Consider the following 23,159-nt stretch of genomic DNA (forward strand, 5'->3'; position numbering starts at 1 on the left):
CAAAATAGCTTCTCTGAGGTTCTAGAGCTGGTTGGAGGCAGATCCGGGACAGGAGCCCAGCTTTCCTGACATCTGGTCCAGCACGCCTTCTTCTATGCAGGCGTATCTCTCCTTGCCTGCTTGAGGAAGGAGGTGATACCCGCTCAAATACTGAACTGCCAAGCCCTTGATCAGCTCCTACCACGGCAGAAGCCTTCCAAAGGGTACAGAGCAGAAGTACTCATGGACAGCGTACCCTTTTACTTAACCCAAAGGAGTGTCTGCTCTCCTTTCTCCCTCCCTTCCTGCCCTAGTGTTCAGGGCTAGCGCGTGTATGGGTCTTGAGGACTCTTCCTTTCCCTAGGGCCCAAGGCCTGGATGAGGGCCAAGCCAGGGGGTCTGCTCTGTGTTCGCTTCCCAGGAGTCCCCCTGGGTCAGGCTTGGCCGTCGAAGGCTGGCAGACATCCCAAGCAGGAGGCCAACATGCCCATCGCGTTGTATCAGCCTCCATAGATGGAGAGAGTCCAGATATTAACAGACACCATGAGGGGGCAAGAGCCACGATCACCGTGTAAGTGCCTGCTCTGCACTCAGCAATACGTGGGGTGATTTACATAGAGCATCTCCTTTAATCTCCATGTAACCTATAGGGTAGGACTCACTGCCTTCATTTTATAGATTCATAGATGAGAAGCTTAAGGTCAAGTGATGTACCTAAGATTATGCAATTCAGTGACAGAAATGAGTTTCAAACAGGAGTTCCCCTTGTGGCTTCGATCCCTGGCTTCGCTCAGTGGGTTAAGGATCTGGCATTGCTGCAAGCTGCGGTGTAGGCTGCAGATGTGGTTTGGATCCACTGTTGCCATGGCTGTGGTGTAGGCCGGCAGCTACAGCTCCAGTTCGACCCCTAGCCTGGGAACTTCCATATGCTGCAAGTGCAGCTGTAAAAAGAAAGAAAGAAAGAAAAAAAGACTTTCAAACAGATCCCAAGCTCTTTATAGTTAGGATATTACCTTTATTTCTGCTGGAACGAGCAAAGCATGTTTGCTCCAGTTAAGGGTTCTTTATAGCAAATTCCCTCCATTCACTGAAAGTTACGCCTTCTGCTAAGGATGCCCAATTTTGAATCATTTAAAGACAGTATTTTTCTCTCTCTTCAAAACTTCTCTCCTGTTTGGAGCGGCAGGGGAAAGATTTGAATTCCTCTTAAAGGTTAGACTTTGCCCTTTATACTGAGAAAAACATAATTATTCTTTATTCAGAAATGACTTTATCTCCACCTGTAAACTGCTCTTCTGAAAGGTTTAGGAACTCTTGTTTAAAAATCCTGATTTTCTTTTTTAAAAAAATCATATGGAGGGGAAGTGCTTTTTTTTCCTTAGGTTTTTTTTTTTTTAAAGGGTACACGAGAAGAAATAGGACAAAAACATATATGCAAATATCCCCTCTTTCTCCATGTGTGTTATCTGTGCATACATGTGCATGAATATATATATATATATATATATATATATATATATATATACGGTAAACACCCTTCTCCCTAAAACATGTCATTCTGCTTCATTAAAGCCAATACCCTGGAACTTCATTTGACATCTCTTGGTGCCAGTTAACAGGCTGGGCTGTGAGTTTTGTGTGCAATGAGATGGCCTCGTTCTCAAGAAGCTCGCAATAAAGTAGCTGTATCCTTGTAAACCAGGAATCCACGGGCACTCAAGTAATTTACCAAAGGAAATCAACTTTCATATATAATTACAATTTTTTTTCTTAGTTCCAAGGAATAAGTCATCTTACGGTTAGAGGATAGTGACATTAAATGTATCAATTAGACTCTTTATACCACACACATGACCACTTTCCCAAGCATGGTTTATCTTACCTTGATTTTTTGGTGGTACTGACAAGGAATTCTGCATTATGATGTATTTGACTTGAATAACAACTTCCCTAAAAATAACCAAGCACAAAAAATCATTAGAAAATAGTTGAGATGCCATATTAACACACACAAAAATAAAAATTACAATCTTTTTGTTTATTTATTTATGTATTGCTCTTTAGGGCCGCACTTGCAGCATGTGGAAGTTCCCAGGCTAGGCAGGAGTTGAGCAGAATCAGAGCTGCAGCTGCTGGCCTACACCACAGCCACAGCAACATGGGATTTGAGCCACATCTGCAACCTGCACCATAGCTCACGGCAATGCTGGATCCTTAACCTAATGATCAAGGCCAGGGATCTAACCCATGTCTTCGCAGATACTAGTTGGTTTTGTAACCTGCTGAGCCACAACGTGAACTCCACAAATTACAAGCTTTTAAAAAAACCTTTCTACTTACAACTATATGATAATAAGAAATGGACTGAACCATTAGAAAACTGAAGTTTTTTATTTTCTTCTCATTTCATACAGCCAGGATTTTACTGATTGCACTGGTAAGGGTTTGGAGAGGGAAGCAACAACACACTGCAAAGGGGGCTGTGTCTGTATCTCTGCCCTTGCAGGGTTGTGGAGATGTGCAAGTAGATAAAGTTAAGGTTCCCTAGCTTCTAAGAAAAATAACTACAGTGTTTAACAGTGTAACTGCAATATAGCCATTTGATGAAATATAGTTCAGTCGTTAAAATGCAATTTTGAAGATGATGTGGCAACATGGAAAATACTGATGACTCAATATCGTGGGTGAACACACTAAATGACATACACACTAGGATTACAAAGGCACAGAAAAAAACGCATGATAAGAAGTATGTTAATATGTATAATGGCCTCGTACTTGTTGATGTAATTATAGGTGTTTTTCTTTCCATTTTAGCTATTTTCCAAATTGTCTAGAATACAGGGATCCATATTAATAAACTATTTGAATGTGCAAATAAACCAATTAAAGTCCTTGAAAAGATTTAGGTAAATATATAAGCTTTCAAACACAGAGGTGTTTCTAAGCATGATACCAAAGAGAGAAGCCATTAAGGTAAAAAACTTTAAAAAAGTTTTAAATGTTTTTAAATTAGAAAATGAGGTAAAATTAAAGGGCATGAGTTCTGTTTCTAGCCAAGATTGAGTTAACAGAGACCAGATTTACTCTCCTTTTTGAAATAACCCTGACACAGATAAAATATATGAAACAATTGTTCAACACACTGGACACTGGGTCGTAAAGACTGATCTTTGAGAAGCAGGTGAGGTTGCAGGAAGGGAGAACCCTGGTGGAGAATCCCAGAGTAACAGAGAAAAGAGCTGGAGAGAGAGAGCAGCAAAGAAGGTCCCCATCCCATCCGGTGTTCCCTTTTGTGCTGATCATTAGCACCTGCAGATGAGGGAACCGCCTGAGGCCAGGCAAAGACTCCTGCACCCAACACTCCCAGAAGCATGAGACCATTGCCTGCACCCACCAGCTGGACTAAAAGCACACCTGATTCGCAGGATGCTGGGTAGAGTACAAAGAAGAATCTTGCTTTACTAAGAGGGAATAATCAGCCCTACATCAAGCATTTCTCTGGTTTCACAAAACACACCCTAAAAGACCTAAAAGGCTCAAACTGTTTCCAAGTGTCTTAGCTGTGTTTTTAGAACAAAGCTCAAGAATATTTATAGAAAGACAAAAATATCCATCGCCCAACAAAGTAAAATTCAGGCTGTTTGACATCTAATAAAGAATTGAGCAAGTAATACAAAGAGGCAGGAAAATATGAGCCATAGTGTAGAAAATAGTAAGAACCGACCCTGAACTGACGACGATGTTAGAATTAGCAGCCAAGGTCTATTATGTATGTAGCTGTATTTTATATGTTCAAAAAGTTAAGTATAGACAAGAAAGATAAAAAAAGGCCCACATAAAAATTTCCAGATATAAACTATAATATAGAAGATAAAGATTACAATGCATAGGATTGTAAGCACATTAGACATGTCAAAAAAAGGTGGAGTGGCTATATCAGAAAAAGCAGATTAAAAAGTGAAGACTATTACCAAACATTTATAATTTCATAATTAAAAAAGGACAACTCATTCAAAGGACATAAATATCCTAAATATTTATGTCCCTAATAACTGAGCTCCAAAATATATAAAGCAAGAACGGACAGAACTGCAAGGAGAAATACAGAATAATTAATAATAATAAAAGCAGTGGAGAGAAAATCACTAAGGACTCTGGGGATTTGAATGACCCTATAAACCAACTTGATCTAATTGACAGTTACAGAACATTCCACCCAAAACAACAGATTCCACATTGTTTGCAAATGCACATGACATCTTTTATTAAGACACCATATTCTGGGTCATAAAAACAAGACTCAATACACTTAAGAGGGTTCAAATCATATAAGGTATGTTCTCTGACCTCAGTGGAATAAAAGAAGCCAAAATAACAGAACTATATCTGGAAACTCTCTGAACATGGGTTGACTAAATCACGCACCTATAAATAACCTATGGGTCAAAGGAGAAATCAAAAAGAAAATTAGAATGTGTTTTGAACTGAATGAAATGCAAACACAACCTACCAAAATGTGTGTGATTCCATCAAAGCAGTACAGAGGGGGAAATTTAGAGCACTGAGCATCTACATGAGAAAAGACCTATTGGAGTGGCAAGTAAGAAAGTGGCGAGTAAGGAAGCATTGGCTCTTCTCGGGCTGCCTTCCCTGTTCAGGCCCTGGCCCTGGGCTTTTGTGTGCACAGAGCAGCAGCCGCCGCTGCTCCTTGCGGGGCCGCCTGACCCCAGATGCTGTCAGGCTTGTCCGGTGTCCGCCGTTAACCTCGCCGCGCGGCGGCCGAAGAGCGGGGCCGGGCGGGGCCAGCGGGCCGGGCCGGGCCGAGCGGGCAGGAGCGCCCCCGGGGTGGGGTGGGGTGGAGGCGGGGAGTCCCGCGGGGGGTGGGGGGAGGGCCAGGGCGCGGAGTCGCGGAGGTGGGGTCACTGGTGTTGGCTCCGGGTGGAGGCCGGCCGCGAGGGGAAGGAGGCCGTGGGGGCGGCTCAGCGGAAGCCGCTCGAGTTGCGGAGCCGCGGCAACTCCGGGGGCCGGGGCCAGGGCTTTCCGGGCTTTGGTAAAGCGGCCACGGGCCTCATCTTCCGGCGGTCGCCAGAGTTTGTAATGATTGTTGCTGCCGCCGCCGTCACTGCCCCGGTTGCCATCTCCTCCTCCTCTTCCTCCTGGGCCGGGCGGATCCCCTCCCCGCTACCGCCTCCTCTTGGGCTGGGTCCGTGCTGTCTCCTCCCCTGGCGGAGCCGCTCCTGCAGCCGCCTCCTCATTCATCCTCGTGCAACATAGGCGGCACAGGCGCCAGGATGTCCAACCCAAGTGGTCTGCTGGGAAGCAGTCGCACGGGGGGGGGGGGGGGGGAGGGGGGAGGGGAAGCTGGTACACAGTCTCAGGCCGAATGCACAGCTAGAAGGTTGGCTTTCACAAGTACAGTCAACAAAAAGACCTGCTGCAGCCACTGCTGCACCCCATGCTGGATATTCCTACCGTGGGTCTCATGCTGCTCATGCTTCAAACAAGTGGATCCATCTATTTCCTGGAGCATTTTCATCCTTGGGCCTTCTCATCATGTGTCCCTTTCTCAATGTGCACTTTTCAGTGTGTGTGTGTGTGTGTGCATGACACCTCTGTATGATCTTGGTACTGACCAAAAGATTTACAGAGAACTATGGAAGAAAGGAATGTTTGAACGCATGTCTCTGCAGACAGATGAAGATGAACACAGTATTGAAATGCATTTGCCTTATGCAGCTAAAGCCATGGAAAGCCATGGATGAGTTTACCATTATTCCTGTGTTGGTTAGAGCTGACTGAGTCAAAAGAACAGGAATTCAGAAAACTCTTCAGTAAATATCTAGCGGATCCTAATAATCTCTTTGTGGTTTTTTTTTTTCTGATTTCTGCCAGTGGGGGTCAAAGGTTCTGTTACAGTTACTATGATGAATCCTAGGGGGAGATTTATAGATCCTGTGAACATCTAGATAAAATGGGTATGAGTATTATAGAACAATTAGACCCTTTCACTTGAAGAAATACCATCATACTATAATGTGGAAGACATCCCATTTGGGTATTATTAAGTGCTATCACAGAGCTACAGAAGAATGAACATGAGCTTCTCCTTTTTGAATTATGCCCAGTCAAGCCAGTATAGAAACTGGCCAGACAGATCAGTGAGTTAAGTAGCTGGAGCACTCACTGTTCACCAAAGCTCTGAATCCTCAGGGATGCCACCTGCACAGACTCATTCTCTGTCCAGGGCCCCAACTGAACCCTTACCAAGATACTGGTCCTGGTTCGGGGGAATTCTGAAACTCAAACTAATAGAATTTTCTTCTCTTCTTTTTTAGTAGGTATCCTTAATTTCAGCTCATTAAAACAGTGCTTTATAGTTTAGAGCAGTGGAAGGAAGGCTGGCCTCAAAATATTTTGATCAAAAAAGGCAATGTAAAGGACCAGTTGTGGCTGTCAGTTTTTTGAAAGTAACTTGTTCTCATTTGTTTGCTTGTTTTATTTTGTTTTTGTCTTTTTTAGGGCTGCACCCACAGCATATGGATGTTCCCAGGCTAGTGGTCAAGTCGGAGCTGTAGCCGCTGGCCTACGTCACAGCCACAGCAACGCCAGATCTGAGTAGAGTCTGCGGCCTATACCACAGCTCATGGCAACGCCAGAGCCTTAACCCACTGAGCGAGGCCAAGGATTGAATCTGCATCCTCATGGATACTAGTCAGATTTGCTTCTGCTGAGCCATGATGGGAACTGCTGAGAGTAACTTGTAAAGCATTTACATATCCTAAATTTGCACTCTTTGCAGATGTGTGTGCCTATACTCCTCTTTCAGAATAGTTTTGCAAATTGTACACAAACAAAAAGGGTGGAAGCTTTTTAATAAAGAAATTGTATTTATAAATGATCTGTATTAGAATATAATAAATCTCCAGTTATGGTCAATTACTACCCATGTTGTACAACAGATACCTTCTATTTTAGTTGCTAATAAAGAGAAAAGACCTGTTCTCAAGTCAATGACCTCAATTTCCACCTTAAAAACTAGAAAAGTTCATTTAACCCAAATTAAGTAGAAGGAAATAAGTAATCAAAGACGATGTTAAGTGAAATGGACAAGAGAAAAAAGAGATAAAATTAATTAGATCAGAATCAGATTCTTTGAGAATATATAAAGTTGACGAACTTTTAGTGAAATTAATCAGGAGAAAGAACACACAAATGACCAGTATCAGGAATGAGAGTGGTGACATCACTACAGATACCACTGCTATTAAAAAGATAAAAGCGTCCATTACAAGTAACATTTTGGCAATAATCTGATGATTTAAATAAAATGAATTATTTTCCTGAAAGATACAAACTATCAATGCCCACTCAAAAAGTGAACTCTGTATTTTCAAAGAAACTGAATTTTTAGTTAAAAATCTTCCTTTAAAGAACTCTAGGCCAGGATGGTTTCTTTGATGAATTCTACAGAACATTTAAGGAAGAAATGATACCAATTATACAAAAATTCTTCCAGAAATTGAAAAGGAGAAATTCTAACTATCTAATTCTATGAGACCAGCATTATCCTGATACCAAAATCAGACAAAAAGCCACTAGGAGGAAAAAAATCTCCAGACTGATATGCCTCATTAACACAAATGCAAAACTTAGAAACAAGATGTTAGTAAATCAAATCCCTCAAAATAACACATTCTGACCATGTAGGGTTATTCCAGGAATGCACACTTGTTTAATATTCAAAAAAAGGAAAACTACACTATTATCTCAGTAGATACAGAAAATGCATGTAACAAAATCCAACATACATTCCTTAAAAAAAAAAAAATAATCTTTTAAATTTCCTATCATGGCTCAATGGTAATGAACCCGACTAGGATCCATGAGGACCTGGGTTTGATCCCTGGCCTTGATCAGTGGGTTAAGGATCTGGCGTTGCCGTGAGCTGTGGTATAGGTTGCAGATGGCAGATGTAGCTTGGATCCTGTGTGACTGTGCCTGCGGCGTAGGGCAGCATCTATAGCTCCAATTTGACCCCTAGCCTGGGAACTTCCATATACCATAGGTGCAGCCCTAAAAAGCAAAAAAAAAAAAAAGCTAAATAAAGGTAAGAACAGAAGGAAACTTCCTCAACTCAGTAAATGGCAACTTATGAAAAACTTATGGCTGACATCATACAGAAGAGAACTGAATGCTTTCCCTCTAAGTTCACAAATAAGAGGATATCTACTCTCACCACATTGATTCAATATTGTCTTGGAGGTTCTAGCCCATGTAATAAAGCAAAAAATGAATAAAATGCATCCAGATTGGAAAATAAGACATAAAACTGCCTTTATTTGTAGATGGCATGACTCTCTTTGTAGAAAATTCAATGGAATCTATAAAAATAGCCAACTAAATGAGTTTAACAAGGTTAAGGAATGCAAGATCAATATACAAAAATAAATTACATTTCATAGACTGGTAACAACCCAGAAATTAAAACCAAAAAATCAGAAGTTAAAATTGAAAATGCTATTTGTAACAACATCAAAAATATGAAATAATTAAGGATAAATATGATGAAAGATGTGAAACACTGAAAACCACAGAACAATGATAAGAGAAATTTTTAAAGACCTAAATAAATGGGGATATATACCATATTCACAGGTCAGAAGACTCAATATTGTTAAAATGCTAATTCTCTGAAAATAGAGTTGCAGATTCAGTGTAATCTTAAAATCCCAATAGACATGTAGAAATTAACTAACTTATTCTTAAATTCACATGGAAACGCAAAGAACTTAGAATAGTGAAAATCATTTTTAAAAATAAGGAGTTCCTGTCGTGGCGCAGTGGTTAATGAATCTGACTAGGAACCATGAGGTTGCGGGTTTGATCCCTGGCCTTGCTCAGTGGGTTAAGGATCCCGTGTTGCCATGAGCTGTGGTGTAGGTTGCGGGCGTGGCTCAGATTCCGCGTTGCTGTGGCTCTGGTGTAGGCCGGTGGCCACAGCTCCGATTCTACCCCTAGCCTGGGAAACTCCATATGCTGAGGGTGCGGCCCATGAAATGGCAAAAAGATAAAAAAAAAAAAAAAAAAAAAAAGACAAAAGTTCCCAGTTCTTTCCCTGTTGGCTTTGCTGTTCCCCAGCCTCCTCTTTGTGTTTTTATAACTGTCACCAGTTTAGCCACTGTTTAAATTGTATATATTGTTCTGAGGCGCCTGGCCTGTCCCTTCAGTGAGCCATGCCTGCCCTTGTGTTGTAGTGAGAAGCTGTTGTCACGACTAATCTTCTGTCTCTGGAACTGTCTGTTTCAAATAAACAGTTAAAATTAAAAAAAAAAAAAGACAAAAGTTGAAGGATAACATCAATTTCAAGACTTACTATAAAGTCAAAACTATTGAGACAGTGTAAAGATAGACAAATAGATCAATGGACCCAAACAGAGAGTCCAAAAATAAACCCACACATATATGGGCAACTGATTTTTCATGAAGGTGCAGAGGAAAATCAGTAAAGAAAAGACAGTCACTTAAACAAATGCTGCTTGGACTATTGGATATCCATATGCAAAGAACAAAACTTTGAGACATACTTCACACAACATCCAAATCCAAAAGGCATCATACACTCGAACATAAAACCTAAAACCACAAAACTTTAAAACACTATGGCTTTTCATCATGCCGCGATATCTTAGATAGGCATCTAAAAGTATAATCCACAAGATAACTTATAAATTGGACTCCAAAGTTAAAAACATTTACTCTTAAAAAAAAACTTAGGTGTTCCCGTCATGGCTCAGTAGTTAACGAATCCAACTAGGAACCATGAGAATGCGTGTTCGATCCCTGGCCTTGCTCAGTGGGTTAAGGATCTGGCATTGCTGTGAGCTGTGGTGTTGGTCACAGATGAGGCTCAGATCCCGCGTTGCTGTGGCTGTGGCTGTGGCCAGCAGCTACAGCTCCGATTTGACCCCTAGCCTGGGAACCTCCATATGCCGTGGGTGCAGCCCTAGAAAAAGGCAAAAAAAGACCAAAAACAAAAAACAAAAAAAACCACAAAAACTTAGAGGAAAACATAGGCCAAACACTCTCTGACATAAACCATAGTAATATCTTCTCAGATCCACTTCCGAGGGTAATAAAAATAAAAACAAAAGTGAACAAATGGAACCTAATTAAACATAAAAGTTTTTGCACAGCAAAGAAAACCATAAACAAAATGAAAAGACAACCCACAGAATGGGAGAAAATATCTGCAAATGAAGTGAATGACAAGGGATCAATTTCCAAAATGTACAAAGAACACATACCACTCAATGTAAAAAAAAAAATCAAAAAATGGGCAGAAGAACAAAACAGACATTTCTCCAAAGAAGACATACAGATGGCTAATAGGCACATGAAAAGATGCTCCACATCACTAATTATTAGAGAAATGAAAATCAAAACTACAATGAGGTATCACTTCACACCAGCTAGAATGGCCATCAACAAAAGGTCTACAAACAATAAATGCTGGAGAGGGTGTGGAGAAAAGGGAACCCTCCTACACTGTTGGTAGGAATGTAAATTGGTACAACCTCTGTGGAAAACAGTACGGCGGTTCCTCAAAAAACTACAAATAGAACTACCTTATGGTCCAGTAATCCCACTCCTGGCACCTATCCAGAGAAAACCATAATTCAAAAAGATACATGCACCCCTATGTTCATAGCAGCACTATTTACAATAGCCAAGACATGGAAGCAACAGAGGAATGGCTAAAGATGCTGTGGTACATCTATACAATGGAATATTACTCAGCTACAAAAAAGAATGATATAATGCCATCTGCAGCAACATGGATGGGCCTAGAGATTCTCATACTAAGTGAAGTTAGTGAAATACAAGCATCATATGATATGACTTATATGCGGAATTAAAAAAAAAAGGATACAAATGAACTTACTTGCAGAACAGAAATGGACTTAGACTTTGAAAAACTTATGGTTACCAAAGGGGACCGGCGGAGAGGAGGATGGATGGATTGGGGTTCGGGACTGGCATAGGGATGACTGACCAATGGGGACCTGCTGTAGAGCACAGAGAATTCTACTCAATATTCTGTGATAATCTTTATGGGGAAAGAATCTGAAAGAGAATGGATGTGTGTACATGTATAACTGAATCATTTTGTTGTGTAGCAGAAATTATCACAACATTGTATATCAACTATACTTCAATATAACTTTAAAAGATGATAAAAAACCAAAACCAACCAACCGACCAACCAAAAACCCCCATTATTAAGGAGTTGCTGCTGTGGCACAGTGGGTTAAGGATCTGACCACAGCAGCTTGGGTCACTGTGGAGATGCAGCTTCAATCTTTGGCATGTCGCAGTGGGTTAAGGATCTGGTGTTGCTATAGCTGTGGTGCAGGTCACAGCTGTGGTTTAGATTCGATCCCTGGCTTGGGAACTTTTATATGCCACGGGTGCAGCCAAAAAAAAAAAAAAAAAAAAAAAAAAGGTGAAGAAAAAAAAACTATTAAGAAAAGGCACAGAGTGGGAGAAAATAATAATTGCAAGTAATAAACACATAAAGACATTATATCCAGAACATAAACACTCTCAAAACTCGATAATAAGAAAGAAAAAAAGCATTCTATTAAAAAAAATAGGCAAAAGTTATGAAGAGATACTTTACTAAAAAATATCTGGCTTGCAAATAAAGACATAAAAAGATGCTCAACATCATTAGTTATTAAAGAAATGTAAGTTAAAACTACAAAGAGATACCACCACACACCTATTAGATAGGCTAAAACTTTTAAAAAAGACTATACCAAGTGTTGGCAAGAATGTAGAGCAAGTGGAAGTCTTATACCTTGCTGGTGGTAATGTCAAAAGGTACCATTACTTTGAAAAATAGTTTGGTATTTTCTTCATAAGAATTTTTTTTTTTGGCTGTGTCCATGGCATGTGGAAGTTCTCAGGCCAGGGACTGAACCCGTGCCACATCTATAACCAGAGCCACGGCAGTGACAACACTGGATCCTTAACTTGCTGAGCCACCAGGGAACTCCATAAGTTAAAGCTACATCTTTCATATGATCCAGCCATTCCTCCCTACTTACCCAAGAGAAAAGAAAGTATATGTACAAAGAATTTTTTTTCATTGTTTATAAAGTTTTATTGAAGTATAGTTGATTTACAGTGTTGTGATCATTTCTGCTGTATGTACAAAGACTGTTCACAGAAGCTTTATCTATAGCAGCCCCAAACCAGAAACAACCCCAATGGCTATGTAACAGGTGAGCAGTTAAACAAACTGTGGTATATCCACTCAAGACTACTCGGCAATGTAAAGGAATAAATGATTGATCCACCCTACAATATAGAGGAATCTGCAAAAACATTGGGTTGCATGAAAGAAGGCAGATGAAAAGAGAGTACAGATTTTATGACCTCACTTACATAAAGCTTTAGAAAATGCGAGCTATAGTGACAAAAAGCTGACCAATATTTTCTGAGCACAGGGAGACAGGGAGGGTTGGGAGAAAGAACCTATTAGTGGGCACCTACTAGGATGAAGGATACATGAAGATACAGTCATTGCATTAATCATGGGGATGGTTTCATGGGTCTTACACACAGCAAAACATATCACACTACCTTTTAAATAGGTGCAATTTATTGTATGCCAATTACATCTTAACATAGCTTTCAAAAATTAGGGCAAATAATATTGGGAAAAAATAGAAAACAGATCATCCCTTTACTGATTTAACAGTCATCTATGTAGTCATTTAAATGAATATTTTACACATTTATTTTATTCAATTAATTAATTTTACTCATTTAAATGAATAAAACAGATCATCCGTTTATCCATTTAAATGAGTAAATCATCCACTTATTCATTTAACAAACAGTCTTTGAGATGCGAGGACTGGTAGACATGGCCCTTGTGTCAGGTCTCATATAAACGAATCAGTAAGAGTGAGAAAGTACTCCACAGAACTATCAGACTTCAGAAACTTCTGAAAGAAGACAAATTAGTAGTCATTAGGATGTCCAGCCTTACTAATAATCAAAGAAACGCAAATTTCAAAAATAAAATGTCTTTGCCTACACATTGGTGAAAACAACAAAAAAAGATAAAACAATACACTCTTGCAAAAAATCTGCAGAGGGTGGCATGCAAACTGTCCAGGGGCTATTTTTGCAATATGCACACTGAGCCTTAAAGTTGTACATTCTTTTTGCTCTACACCGTCCTCCCACTTCAGAAAATCATCATGATAACATGCAAAGCTATGTACTGCCGTCTTGACTCTCATCCTCCTCCTTACCTTTAAATTTTTTTTTTCAGGGTGCCATTAAAGATACATACAAAATATAAAGCCCTTAAGTCACGATATATTTTTGTAATAAAACTATTACAAACAATGTTTCTTAAAATATTTAAAATTATGAAAAATGCTTAGCACCCATTTTTGTGTGAGAGGGGTTGGTTAGCGTGGTAAGGTTCAATTCCCTCTCCCATACACATGAAAAAAACTTTCAAAGATTAAAAATGGCTATCTCTGAGTGAGGAATTAAGTTGCTATTTAAATTGCCTTTTTATGCTCATGGATATATTGCTAAGTTTCCCCAATGAGCTCTGCAACTGAAAACAAAACAAAACAAAAATCAAGTTTTTATTTTAATTGCTTTGGAATGCCATTAAAATAATTTCACCTATATACCCCCAGTATCTTGGTATTTAAAGTAGAAAATCACTCAAATGGAGTCTGTTATCTTCGGCTACATAACGATTGTACTTAATTCTATTGTAATTATGAAAAATGAAAAAATTGTATAATAAATACACTTAGTGCTTATTAAAGAGAATACCTGAATAATTACAATACTGCATCATTGCTTGGGCTGGAAATAGAAGGCCATTATATAAATGTTATAGAGGAAAAGATGCATTAAAAAGTCAAATAAGATCTATCAGTATTTTGCAAAGATCACGCAAGCAGACAACAGGCATCTTTACTCAAGGTACCATGACATAGCACTGGCAGCCACTGTGTCTTTCACAGTCTATAGAATTTCTAATAATTATAACCAAGCTTTTGTCACTTGAATGCTGAAAAGTACCTTAAGTAGAAAAATCTACTGGAAAGGAACAAAGATGAAAGAATGCAGTGACTGAATGCCATTGATTATAAGACTTAATATCGTATGTTTTATAAATCACTCACACGGTTACTTTTAGTTTTGGTTAATATGTCATATTTAAATGGGGGTGGATTAGAAATGAAAATGAGGTGAATTGGTTCCTTGAGAAGGGACAGCTTGATGGGGCTGGAAATGGAGATCTTCCGTTTATTCCTGGTCGAGGAAACCTAAGGCACACATTGCTTCATCTTTGCTTTGCTGCCTTGACAGGGTTTCTTAATATAGATTAAGAGATCTTACAGAATAAATGAAAATCATTTGCTCCATGCTCAGTAAGCATGTTAACATTAACCTACAGCTGAGTGTGTGTTTAAGTGTGTGCTCCCGTGTGTGTGCTCTCGTGTGTGGATGAGGGCACCTCCCAGAGCTGCACTGTGGGTGTTACTCTAGATGATTAAGGGAATTTAATATTAATATTAATATTAGATAATTACTTCCAGGGAACTATTTCCTAGAGAATAAACATGTCATACATCACCTGACGGACATATTATCACTCAGATAAACATCCAAATATAATGAATTTGGTCAGGAGAATTTGAAATACGAAAAAACAGAAAGGCAATAATGTCTTGGGGTGTCTAACTATTGGTCATGGAATTCCCATTGTGGTGCAGTGGAAACGAATCCAACTAGTACCCATGAGGATTCGGGTTGGATCCCTGGCCTCACTCAGTGGGTGAAAGGATCCACCACTGCCATGAGGTGTGGTACAGGGTGAAGATGCGGCTCAGATCCCGTGTTGCTGTGGCCGGCAGTTACAGCTCCAATTTGACCCCTCGCTTGGAACTTCTATATGCCGCAGGTTCAGCCCTAAAAAGCAAACAAAAACAAAAACAAAACAAAAACAAAAACCCAAACAAACCATTGGTCATCGTGGGTAACAGGCTCTTCTTTACCTATTAAGATAATGCTACTAACCCACCACTGATTGGGCAGCTGTCCTCAGCTGCCTTCCTCTGGCTTTGATACTATTGTGATAACATGGTTCTGGATCTTCAAGCACTGCACAGTGAGTGTCCTACAGATCTTAGGTCCGAGGCTACAGCCATTTAGTGAACCACAGATCACAGGTTCACCTGCTACACTAGCACTTCTGCACTGAATGCTTACTATGTGCTGGATCTACAAAATAATTTACATACACACACGCCTCCTATCCTCATAGAGAACCAGCACTGTCATCATCTGTCAAGAAACTGAGGCTCAGGAGTTCCTACTGTGGCGCCAGGACGCAGGTACAATATCTGGCCCAGCACAGTGGGTTAAAAAGAGCCAGCGTTGCCATGGCTATGGCATAGGTAGCAACTGTGGTTCAGATCTGATCCCTGGCCTAGGAACTCCATATGCTATGGGATGGCCAAAAATGAATTTAAAAAAAGAAAGAAAGAAAGAGGAATTCCCATAATGGTTCAGTGGTTAACGAACCCACTAGCATCCATGAGGACGTGGGTTTGATCCCTAGTGTTGGGTTAAGGATCTGGCATTGCCATGAACTATGGTGTAGGTTGCGGATGAAGCTCGGATCTCAGTTGCTGTGGTTGTGGCATAAGCCATCAGCTACAGCTCTGACAAGACCCCTAGCCTGGGAATCTCCCTATGCCGTGAGTGTGGCCAAAAAAGAAGAAAGAGAGAGAGAGAAAGGAAGGAAGGAAGGAGGAAAGGAAACTGAGGCTCAAAGAAATTAAGGTACTTGCTCAGGGTCACTGGGATGAGCCAGAATCAATTGGCCAAGGATGCCTGGTTCCTAAATTCATACACATGGTCCTGCTCTACTGTGTTCAGAGTCTCCATTCCTCTCCATCTTCCCACTGTTTTTCCCTCTCATGAACCCACACAAGTGTGTACCAAGTCAGTTGAAACTTGCTTCCTTGATATAACTGGTTTCCTGCACTGGTCCAGGTGCTGTCTGCTGGAGTTACATGGGATTCCTTGTCTCCTTCTGCCATGTAACGTCTGGACGTTACAGATGTCTGGACCTTCCCCATGTGGTCCAATGCTGGCATGCCCCCTCTCTTGGGAATTTTAAGTAACAAATTCTTCTTTCATATGCAGTTGTCTCTGCATCTGTAATTTTACCACCCAATTAAAATAAATCCTGGGTACACCACACACACAAAAAAATAGAACATCAATGTCATTCATTCCCCCTTTACTTCCAAGTGTTCCCCTGTTCCCCTGTGTTCTTTTTTTTTTTTTTCCTTTTAGGGCCACACCTCTGGCATTTGGAAGTTTCCAAGCTAAGGGTTGAATCAGACCTGCAGCTGCCAGCTGTGAGCCACAGCAACACTGGATCTGAGCCACATGTGTGACCTATACCACAGCTTGCAGCAACACGAGATCCTTAACTCACTGAGCGAGGCCAGGGATCGAACCCGTGTCCTCATGCATACTAGTCAGGTTCTTAACCTGCTGTGCCACAAGGAGAACTGACCCCCTGTGTTCTTTTATAGTCAATCCCTCTGCCCTATTCCTTGGCCCCAAGCTATCACTGATGCTTTCTGTCAAGCATCGATTAGCTTTGTCTGTTCCAGAATTGCATATCATTTCATATAAATCAAACGGCATCTGCTTTTTATTGTGCATATTAGTACATCATTTCTCTTGTGGAATGGTAGTCCATCAACTGACTATAAGACAGTTGCAGATCCACTCACCCATATTTGAGCATTCGAGTAGTTGCCAGTTTTTGGCTCTCATGAATAAAATGGCTATAAATACTGTATCCAAGTCTTTGGGTAGATAAAGGTGTTCCCATCTCTTGGATGAAAGTCTAGCATGAAAGTGCTGAGTGGTATAACTTTACGAGCAACTGCCTGTTTTTAAAGTAGTTGTGCTATATTTCACTGATTTCAAAAAACCTTGTCTAAGCAATGATGGAATTCAAGTCTCTCAAGAGCTTTACATAAATGAGGACCCCAGAAATTTAAAGCATAATTTAAAAAATACTATAATCTTATGGTATATAAATTCTAGCAGCAGTAGTTATCATTTGCTCAACTATAATAAATGTTTATTCCCATCTCAATCTGTCTTATTTAAGAAACAAATAATAAAATTGGTACTAAAGGATTAGAAAAGGTAAAAGATAATGTACAGAATAAATTTTGATCCATTTAGAAAATTCTTGACTGCTTATCTTAACATTTGCATTCATATAATGTATTTGACAATCTTCATCCCCAAGTGGCTGCTTACTGCTTAATGGGTTCAATAAAAAAGAGTCTCTTTTGTCTTGCTCTGTCCGACTTCCTTCACTTAGTAAAATAATCTCTAGGGCCATCCATGTTGCTGCAAATGGCATTATTTTGTTCTTTTTATATGGCTGAGGAATATTAGTGCTGCAACAATCAGATGTACAAAGAAGTATCACCTCATACCAGTCAGCATGACCATCACCCAAAAGTCTACAAATAATAAATGCTGGAAAGGTGTAGAGTGTAGGGTCCTACACTCTCGGTGGGAATGTAAATTGGTGCACCCACCATGGAGAATAACATAAAAGTTCCTTAAAAAACTAAATATAGAATTACCCTATGATCCAGCAATCCCACTCCTGGGTATATATCTGGAGAAAACCATAATTCAAAAAGATACATGCACCCCAATGTAAGTCAGCAGAGAAAGACAAATATCATATGGCATCACTTATACTTGGAATCTAAGAAAAAATGATACAAAAGAACTTATTTACAAAGCAGAAGCAGACTCAAAGATTTTGAAATCAACGTTATGGTTACCGAAGCAGAAACACAGAGGGAGGGATAAATTGGGAGTTTGGGATTAACAAACACACAATCTTATATGTCAAATAGATAAGTAACAAGGACCCACTGCATAGCACAGGACCTATAGTCAATATTGTGGAAAAGAATCTGAAAAAAAAAATGGATATGTGTATCTGTATAACTGAGTCACTCTGCTATACACCTGAAACTAACAGAACATTGTAAATCAACTACTGATCAATAAAATTAAAAAAGGAGCCTTTTAAAATCAGATTTTTCTGATGTCAGCCACTGACAAAATAAAATGCTTTACAGAGTTGTCCTGGGGGACTAGTTTGTTTAAGTCCCTCCAAGGCAAATTCTTTTCTGCTGAGAGGTGGGGAAACTCTGGCAGTCATCCCACTTGCCCTAATTTAGACCTGTCACTAAGGTGGTCTCACCAGATACTCCCTACTCTTTCCCAAACCGAAACCTTAAAAGACTAGACTGATCCTTAATGTTCAAGACCACATTCCAGCCCAGCCTCAACTGTGCAATGCATTAAAAAGTTCAGTGAACCGAGCAGGTGGATGTATGGTTTTAATGAAAACATCTTGAGGTGAGATCTTGAACACATCATTGAAAAAAAAATTTTTTTTGTCTGTTTCTGTTCCCAATACATTAGAAACAGATTGCTAATACTACCTAACCCATTAGGCTTGAAGAAAGGATTAAACTAGATATTGTGTGTGGCAAACACTTTGTAAAGAAACTATTCAAAACACAGGGTATTATAAATGGTAATGAAGTTCTCCAGGGTTCTTCCAAAAGGCAAAAAAAAAAAAAAAAAAAAAAAAAAAAGATTATTGTTATCTTCAGGATTTCCAAGAGAAAACAGGGGGAATATTTTAGAATATACCTGGAAATGCAAACAACGCCATTTCCAACTGAGCAATCTAATCATTTACCCTTGTGGAAGCCAAGCATGTAGAAATATTTGTCTTCATGTGTTCCATATATGGCTGAACCAGGCAGGTTACAGTGTGTAGAAGGACATTCTTCTACCTTAATAAAAATCTATCCAGGAAAATATATTCTCGCCTTACACTCTCACTCTTTCCCCCCTTCTCACATTTTCTATTACATGACTGCAACTCCTGAGACTCTAACCATAACTCTAAATTTGTACATCGGGTCCTGGGTTCCAGGGTAAAATGGTCTCTGCTTACTACCTATCTCCACTTGGCTACCTGCAAACTAAATGCAGCTCCTGCCTCCTAAAATTATTTTTAATTTGTTGAGGTCTAATTAATTGACATACAGAACTGTGAATACTGAATGTCTGCAATGTGACATCTGTCTACTGGGTAAAATGATTACCACAGGGTAATTAACATACCCATCACCTCATACAGTTACTCCCCACCCCTCCCTGTAGTAAGAACACTTAAATTGTGGTGAGGACAGGTAAGGTCTTCTCTTTTGGCAAATTTCAAGAACATAACATAGTATCAAAGTCACCAAGCTATACCTTAGATCCCCAGAGGAATTTCTTCTTTTTTTTTCCCTTCCCAGAAAGAAGCACTTTGAATTCTTAGAGCTGATCATTCTGGTATTTATACCTCTGGATACGACAACCACATGCTCATAAGCTTACTTCATGGTTCAGTTTTACATAACGATGCCCCACTGTGAAGGATCAAGATTTCTCTCCATTTCTCCATCTCTCAATCAACAAAAGTCTGGCTTAGGAGTTCCCGTTGTGGCTCGGCAGGTTAAGGACCTGACATAGTCTCTGTGAGGATGTGGGTTCGATCCCTGCCCTGGCTCAGCGGGTTAAGGGTCTGCAAGCTGTGGCACAGTTCACAGATGCGGCTCGGATCCAGCATTGCTGTGGCTGTGGTGTAGACCTGCAGCTCCAGCTCCGATTCAACCCCTAGCCTGGGAACTTCCATATGCCACAAGTGTGGCCCTATAAAGAAAAAAAGAAAAAAAAAAAAAAAAAGGAAAAAAAAAAACCCCAAAATTTTGCTTAATAATTTTTCTGAGCATAGAATTCCAGGTTGAAATTTCCACTATCTTCTGGTTTCCAATGCCCTGTTATGAGATCCAAAGCTATTTGTGTATGTAATCGGTATTATTTTTTTCTCTTGGAAACAATGTTCAGAAATTTCACAATGAAGTGTGTATCATCCATTTGCCAAGTGTTTGGTTGGTCTTTTTGATCTGGAAACTCTTGTATTTTAGATCCTGGGATTTTTATTTTTTACTTTTTGACTGCACCTGAGGCAGGGATCAAATACGCGCCACAGCAGTTACAATTCCAAGTTCTTAGTCACTAGGCCACCAGGGAACTCCCTGGGATATTTTCTTCAGTTATTTTTCTGAGATTTCCTAACTTATCCTTCTCTGTTCTTTTTCCTCTGAACTCTTCTTATTCAGATGCTTACCCTCCCTGGACTGTTATACTCCCCACCCCCTTCACCTCTTTTATTTTTGCTCTTTCTGGAAAAATTCTTTAACTTTATCTTTGAGTATTTCAATTGAGTTCCACTGTCATCTTTACCCAGTAGTCCATGAAGAGTCTTTTTAATGCAAATCAAATTACGCTTTTCCCATGCTTCAAGTCCTTCACTGATTCCCTGTTGTCCACGAGATAAAGCCCAGCCTCTCTAGCAAGGACATGATGCAGTTTCTACTCAAATGCTCTGCAATGTCTACCCAGCCAACTCAAGAAATTTCCACTGATTTGTTCATTATCTTTCAACATATTTTGACTGGCTCTCTGTGGACATAGCATCTGTTTAAAGCTGTTCATTTCCTCCTTACATGTGTGAATTTCTTGATGGCAGCAAACAGTGCCATATTTATCTTTCTATCTCCAGAACCTAGAAGCGCCTGGTTTGTAAATAAGGTTTAAAAATGCTTATTGAATGAATAAATGTCAATAATTCTGTAAAAACAATAGTGTTAGAAATTATTCAACAATATTTGCACAGTTCCATCTAGTACATTTCATGCCCCTTAAATGTGTTATTTTCAATAGTTGAGTTTCTAAAATTTGGAGTCATTTTTCAAATGAATAGTGATTTTTGAAATCTGAAGTGATATCTGATTAATTTTGCCATTACTATACTTTTCCATAACTTAGAGTGAAAGATAAGTGACTAAGTTAATTTTTTCAGTAATAAATTCCCTTTGATCTCTACAGACTTCCTGGTTATGCTTTTAGAAGGACTGAACCACTCCTAAAATGACTTAAAAATTATCTGATGTAAATGTAAAAATGTCCAAGTTTCCTCAGTTTCTCTAGTAGCAGGATTGGGAGGTTTCAGATATTTTAACATTGTTTTAAGGGTCATTACCTACCAGTAACAACTCCAGCATTGTCTCTCCATGCAGTAGTTTGGCAATGATGTTCTCCTGTTAAAAGGTCTCAGTGTATTTTAGTTAAGTCTAAAAAGACCCAAGTTTTGGACGAGTTTCAACAAATAGGCATTCTTCCATTCCTTATTTATTCAAATATAAAAGATAAAGGTTATAACAAAAATATTTGTTTTTTTTTTCTGTATCAAACAGAGCCTCTTTGGAGACTCCAGCTTGGCTTCTCAATGCTACAAGAATGAATCACTCTATCTGGTGATGTTAGCACCATGATAAAGATGAAAACATTTCAAAATCAAAACTACAGTGAGGTACCACCTTACACCAGTTAGAATGCTCATCATAAAAAGTGACATGATGCCAGAGATAAAAAAATGCCAGAGAGAAGGGAACCCTCCTACATTGTTGGTGGGAATATAAACTGGTGCAACCACCATGGGGAACACAATAGGTGTTCCTTAAAAAAGTAAAAATAGAACTGCCATATGATCTCGCAATCTCATCCCTGGGCATCTATCTGGAAGATGATAATTTGAAAAGATACATGCACCCAATGGTCACAGCAGCACCATTCACAATAGCTAAGACTTAGAAACAACCTAAATGTCCACTGACAGACGAATGGATAAAGAAGATATAGTACATATATTCAATGAAATATTACTCAGCCATAAAAAAGAATGAACACAGATGGTTCTAGAGATTATCATACTAAATGAAGTCAGAATGAGAAATACAAATGCCATAGGCTATCACTTATATGTGCAATCTAAAATATGACACAAACGAACCTATCTACAAAACAGAAATAGACTGACAGACATAGAAAACAGACTTGTGGTTGCTGAGTGGGAGGAGGGTGAAGGAGGGAAAGACTGAGAGCTTGGCATTAGCAGATGCAAACTAGTACACATAGGATGGAAAACAACAAGGTCTTACCATATAGCACAGGGGACTACAGTTAATATCTTGTGATAAATCATAATGGAACAGAATATGGAAAAGAATGGATGCATATGTATGACAGATCATTTTGTTGTACAGCAGAAATTAGCACCACATTGTAAATCAACGATACTTCAATGAAACACATTTTAAAAAAAGACGAAAGCGTTTCAAAAGAGAATTGCACCATCTGGTAACAAATGACATTCAGCAGTAAAACAAATACCATCACGCACAGAGGCTGTCACTTACGCGTCCATGATATACACACTGTGAAAGTGGTCAGTATTTTGGTGACAGTGTTCCTGTCAGTTTGGATTTAAGTCATTACTTTGATATGATCATTTCCACACTCTTGTCTACATTCAGTGACAAAATCACCTTCAAACTACACAGGTTGACAGAAAACTGATATCCTTAGAAGATCATTTATGATTCCTCATGTTCTTTTTCAGCTGCTCAGCACCAAAGAGTTCTGGATGCATCGCCACAGACCAATCTGTGTACTTTCAACAAACTCTGCTTCTACCTTCTGCCTCCCTTCTGGAATTTTAACCCCCGCCACAGCCACGTCAGGATAGCTTGTTCCTGTCTCAGCTCTTTCCCATCCCTCCTTCTTCCTTTCTCTACAGTTTCTGCATCGAATCTCATCGTTAGCTTTACGATGACTGTTCAATTAAAAAATAATCCCCATGTGGCTCAGCGGGTTAAGAACCTGACACAGTGTCCTTGAGGATACGGATTCCATCCCTGGCCTCACTTATCTGGTGTTGCTACAAGCTGCGGTGTACATCACAGATGTGGCTCGGATCTGGCCTTGCTGTGCTTGTGGCATAAGTCCGCAGCTGCAGCTCCAATTCAACTCCCTAGCTTAGGGACTTCCATATGCCTAAAATAACCCCCCAAAACCAAAAACTAAAAACAAAAAACAAAACC

At 39.6% G+C, this 23,159-nt stretch overlaps 1 protein-coding gene, 1 long non-coding RNA gene and 1 pseudogene across 50 annotated transcripts in view; 1 reads left to right on the plus strand and 2 right to left on the minus strand.

The window, feature by feature from the left end:
* The window catches only part of ZNF438 (zinc finger protein 438), a 198,718-nt gene that overhangs the window by 27,220 nt on the left and 148,339 nt on the right, over positions 1-23,159 (minus strand). For 40 of the 49 annotated variants that reach the window (XM_084980129.1, XM_021064202.2, XM_084980119.1 and 37 more), the window contains one exon: positions 1,862-1,929. In XM_084980129.1, coding sequence (XP_084836255.1) covers positions 1,862-1,898 — 37 coding nt within the window. In that variant the 5' untranslated portion in view covers positions 1,899-1,929. Of the gene's footprint in view, positions 1-992; positions 1,150-1,861; positions 1,930-4,492; positions 5,141-23,159 lie in introns of those variants that run through there. The other 9 variants (XM_084980125.1, XM_084980106.1, XM_084980110.1 and 6 more) reach the window with 3 other exon arrangements.
* On the plus strand, positions 4,713-6,317 carry LOC100519509 (protein MEMO1 pseudogene; annotated as a pseudogene).
* On the minus strand, positions 12,146-18,720 carry LOC146399488 (uncharacterized). The gene is made up of 2 exons (XR_014817865.1): positions 16,563-18,720; positions 12,146-14,849 (listed from the first exon to the last, which is right to left on the minus strand). It is a non-coding gene; the product is annotated as an uncharacterized LOC146399488 (long non-coding RNA).

The sequence above is a fragment of the Sus scrofa genome, chromosome 10 (genome assembly GCF_054392235.1).
Source record: "Sus scrofa isolate SSC_HxYL_T2T_F1_AM1 chromosome 10, Sscrofa_HxYL_maternal_Yorkshire_Landrace_v2.0, whole genome shotgun sequence".
In the NCBI taxonomy this organism is placed as follows: domain Eukaryota; kingdom Metazoa; phylum Chordata; class Mammalia; order Artiodactyla; family Suidae; genus Sus; species Sus scrofa.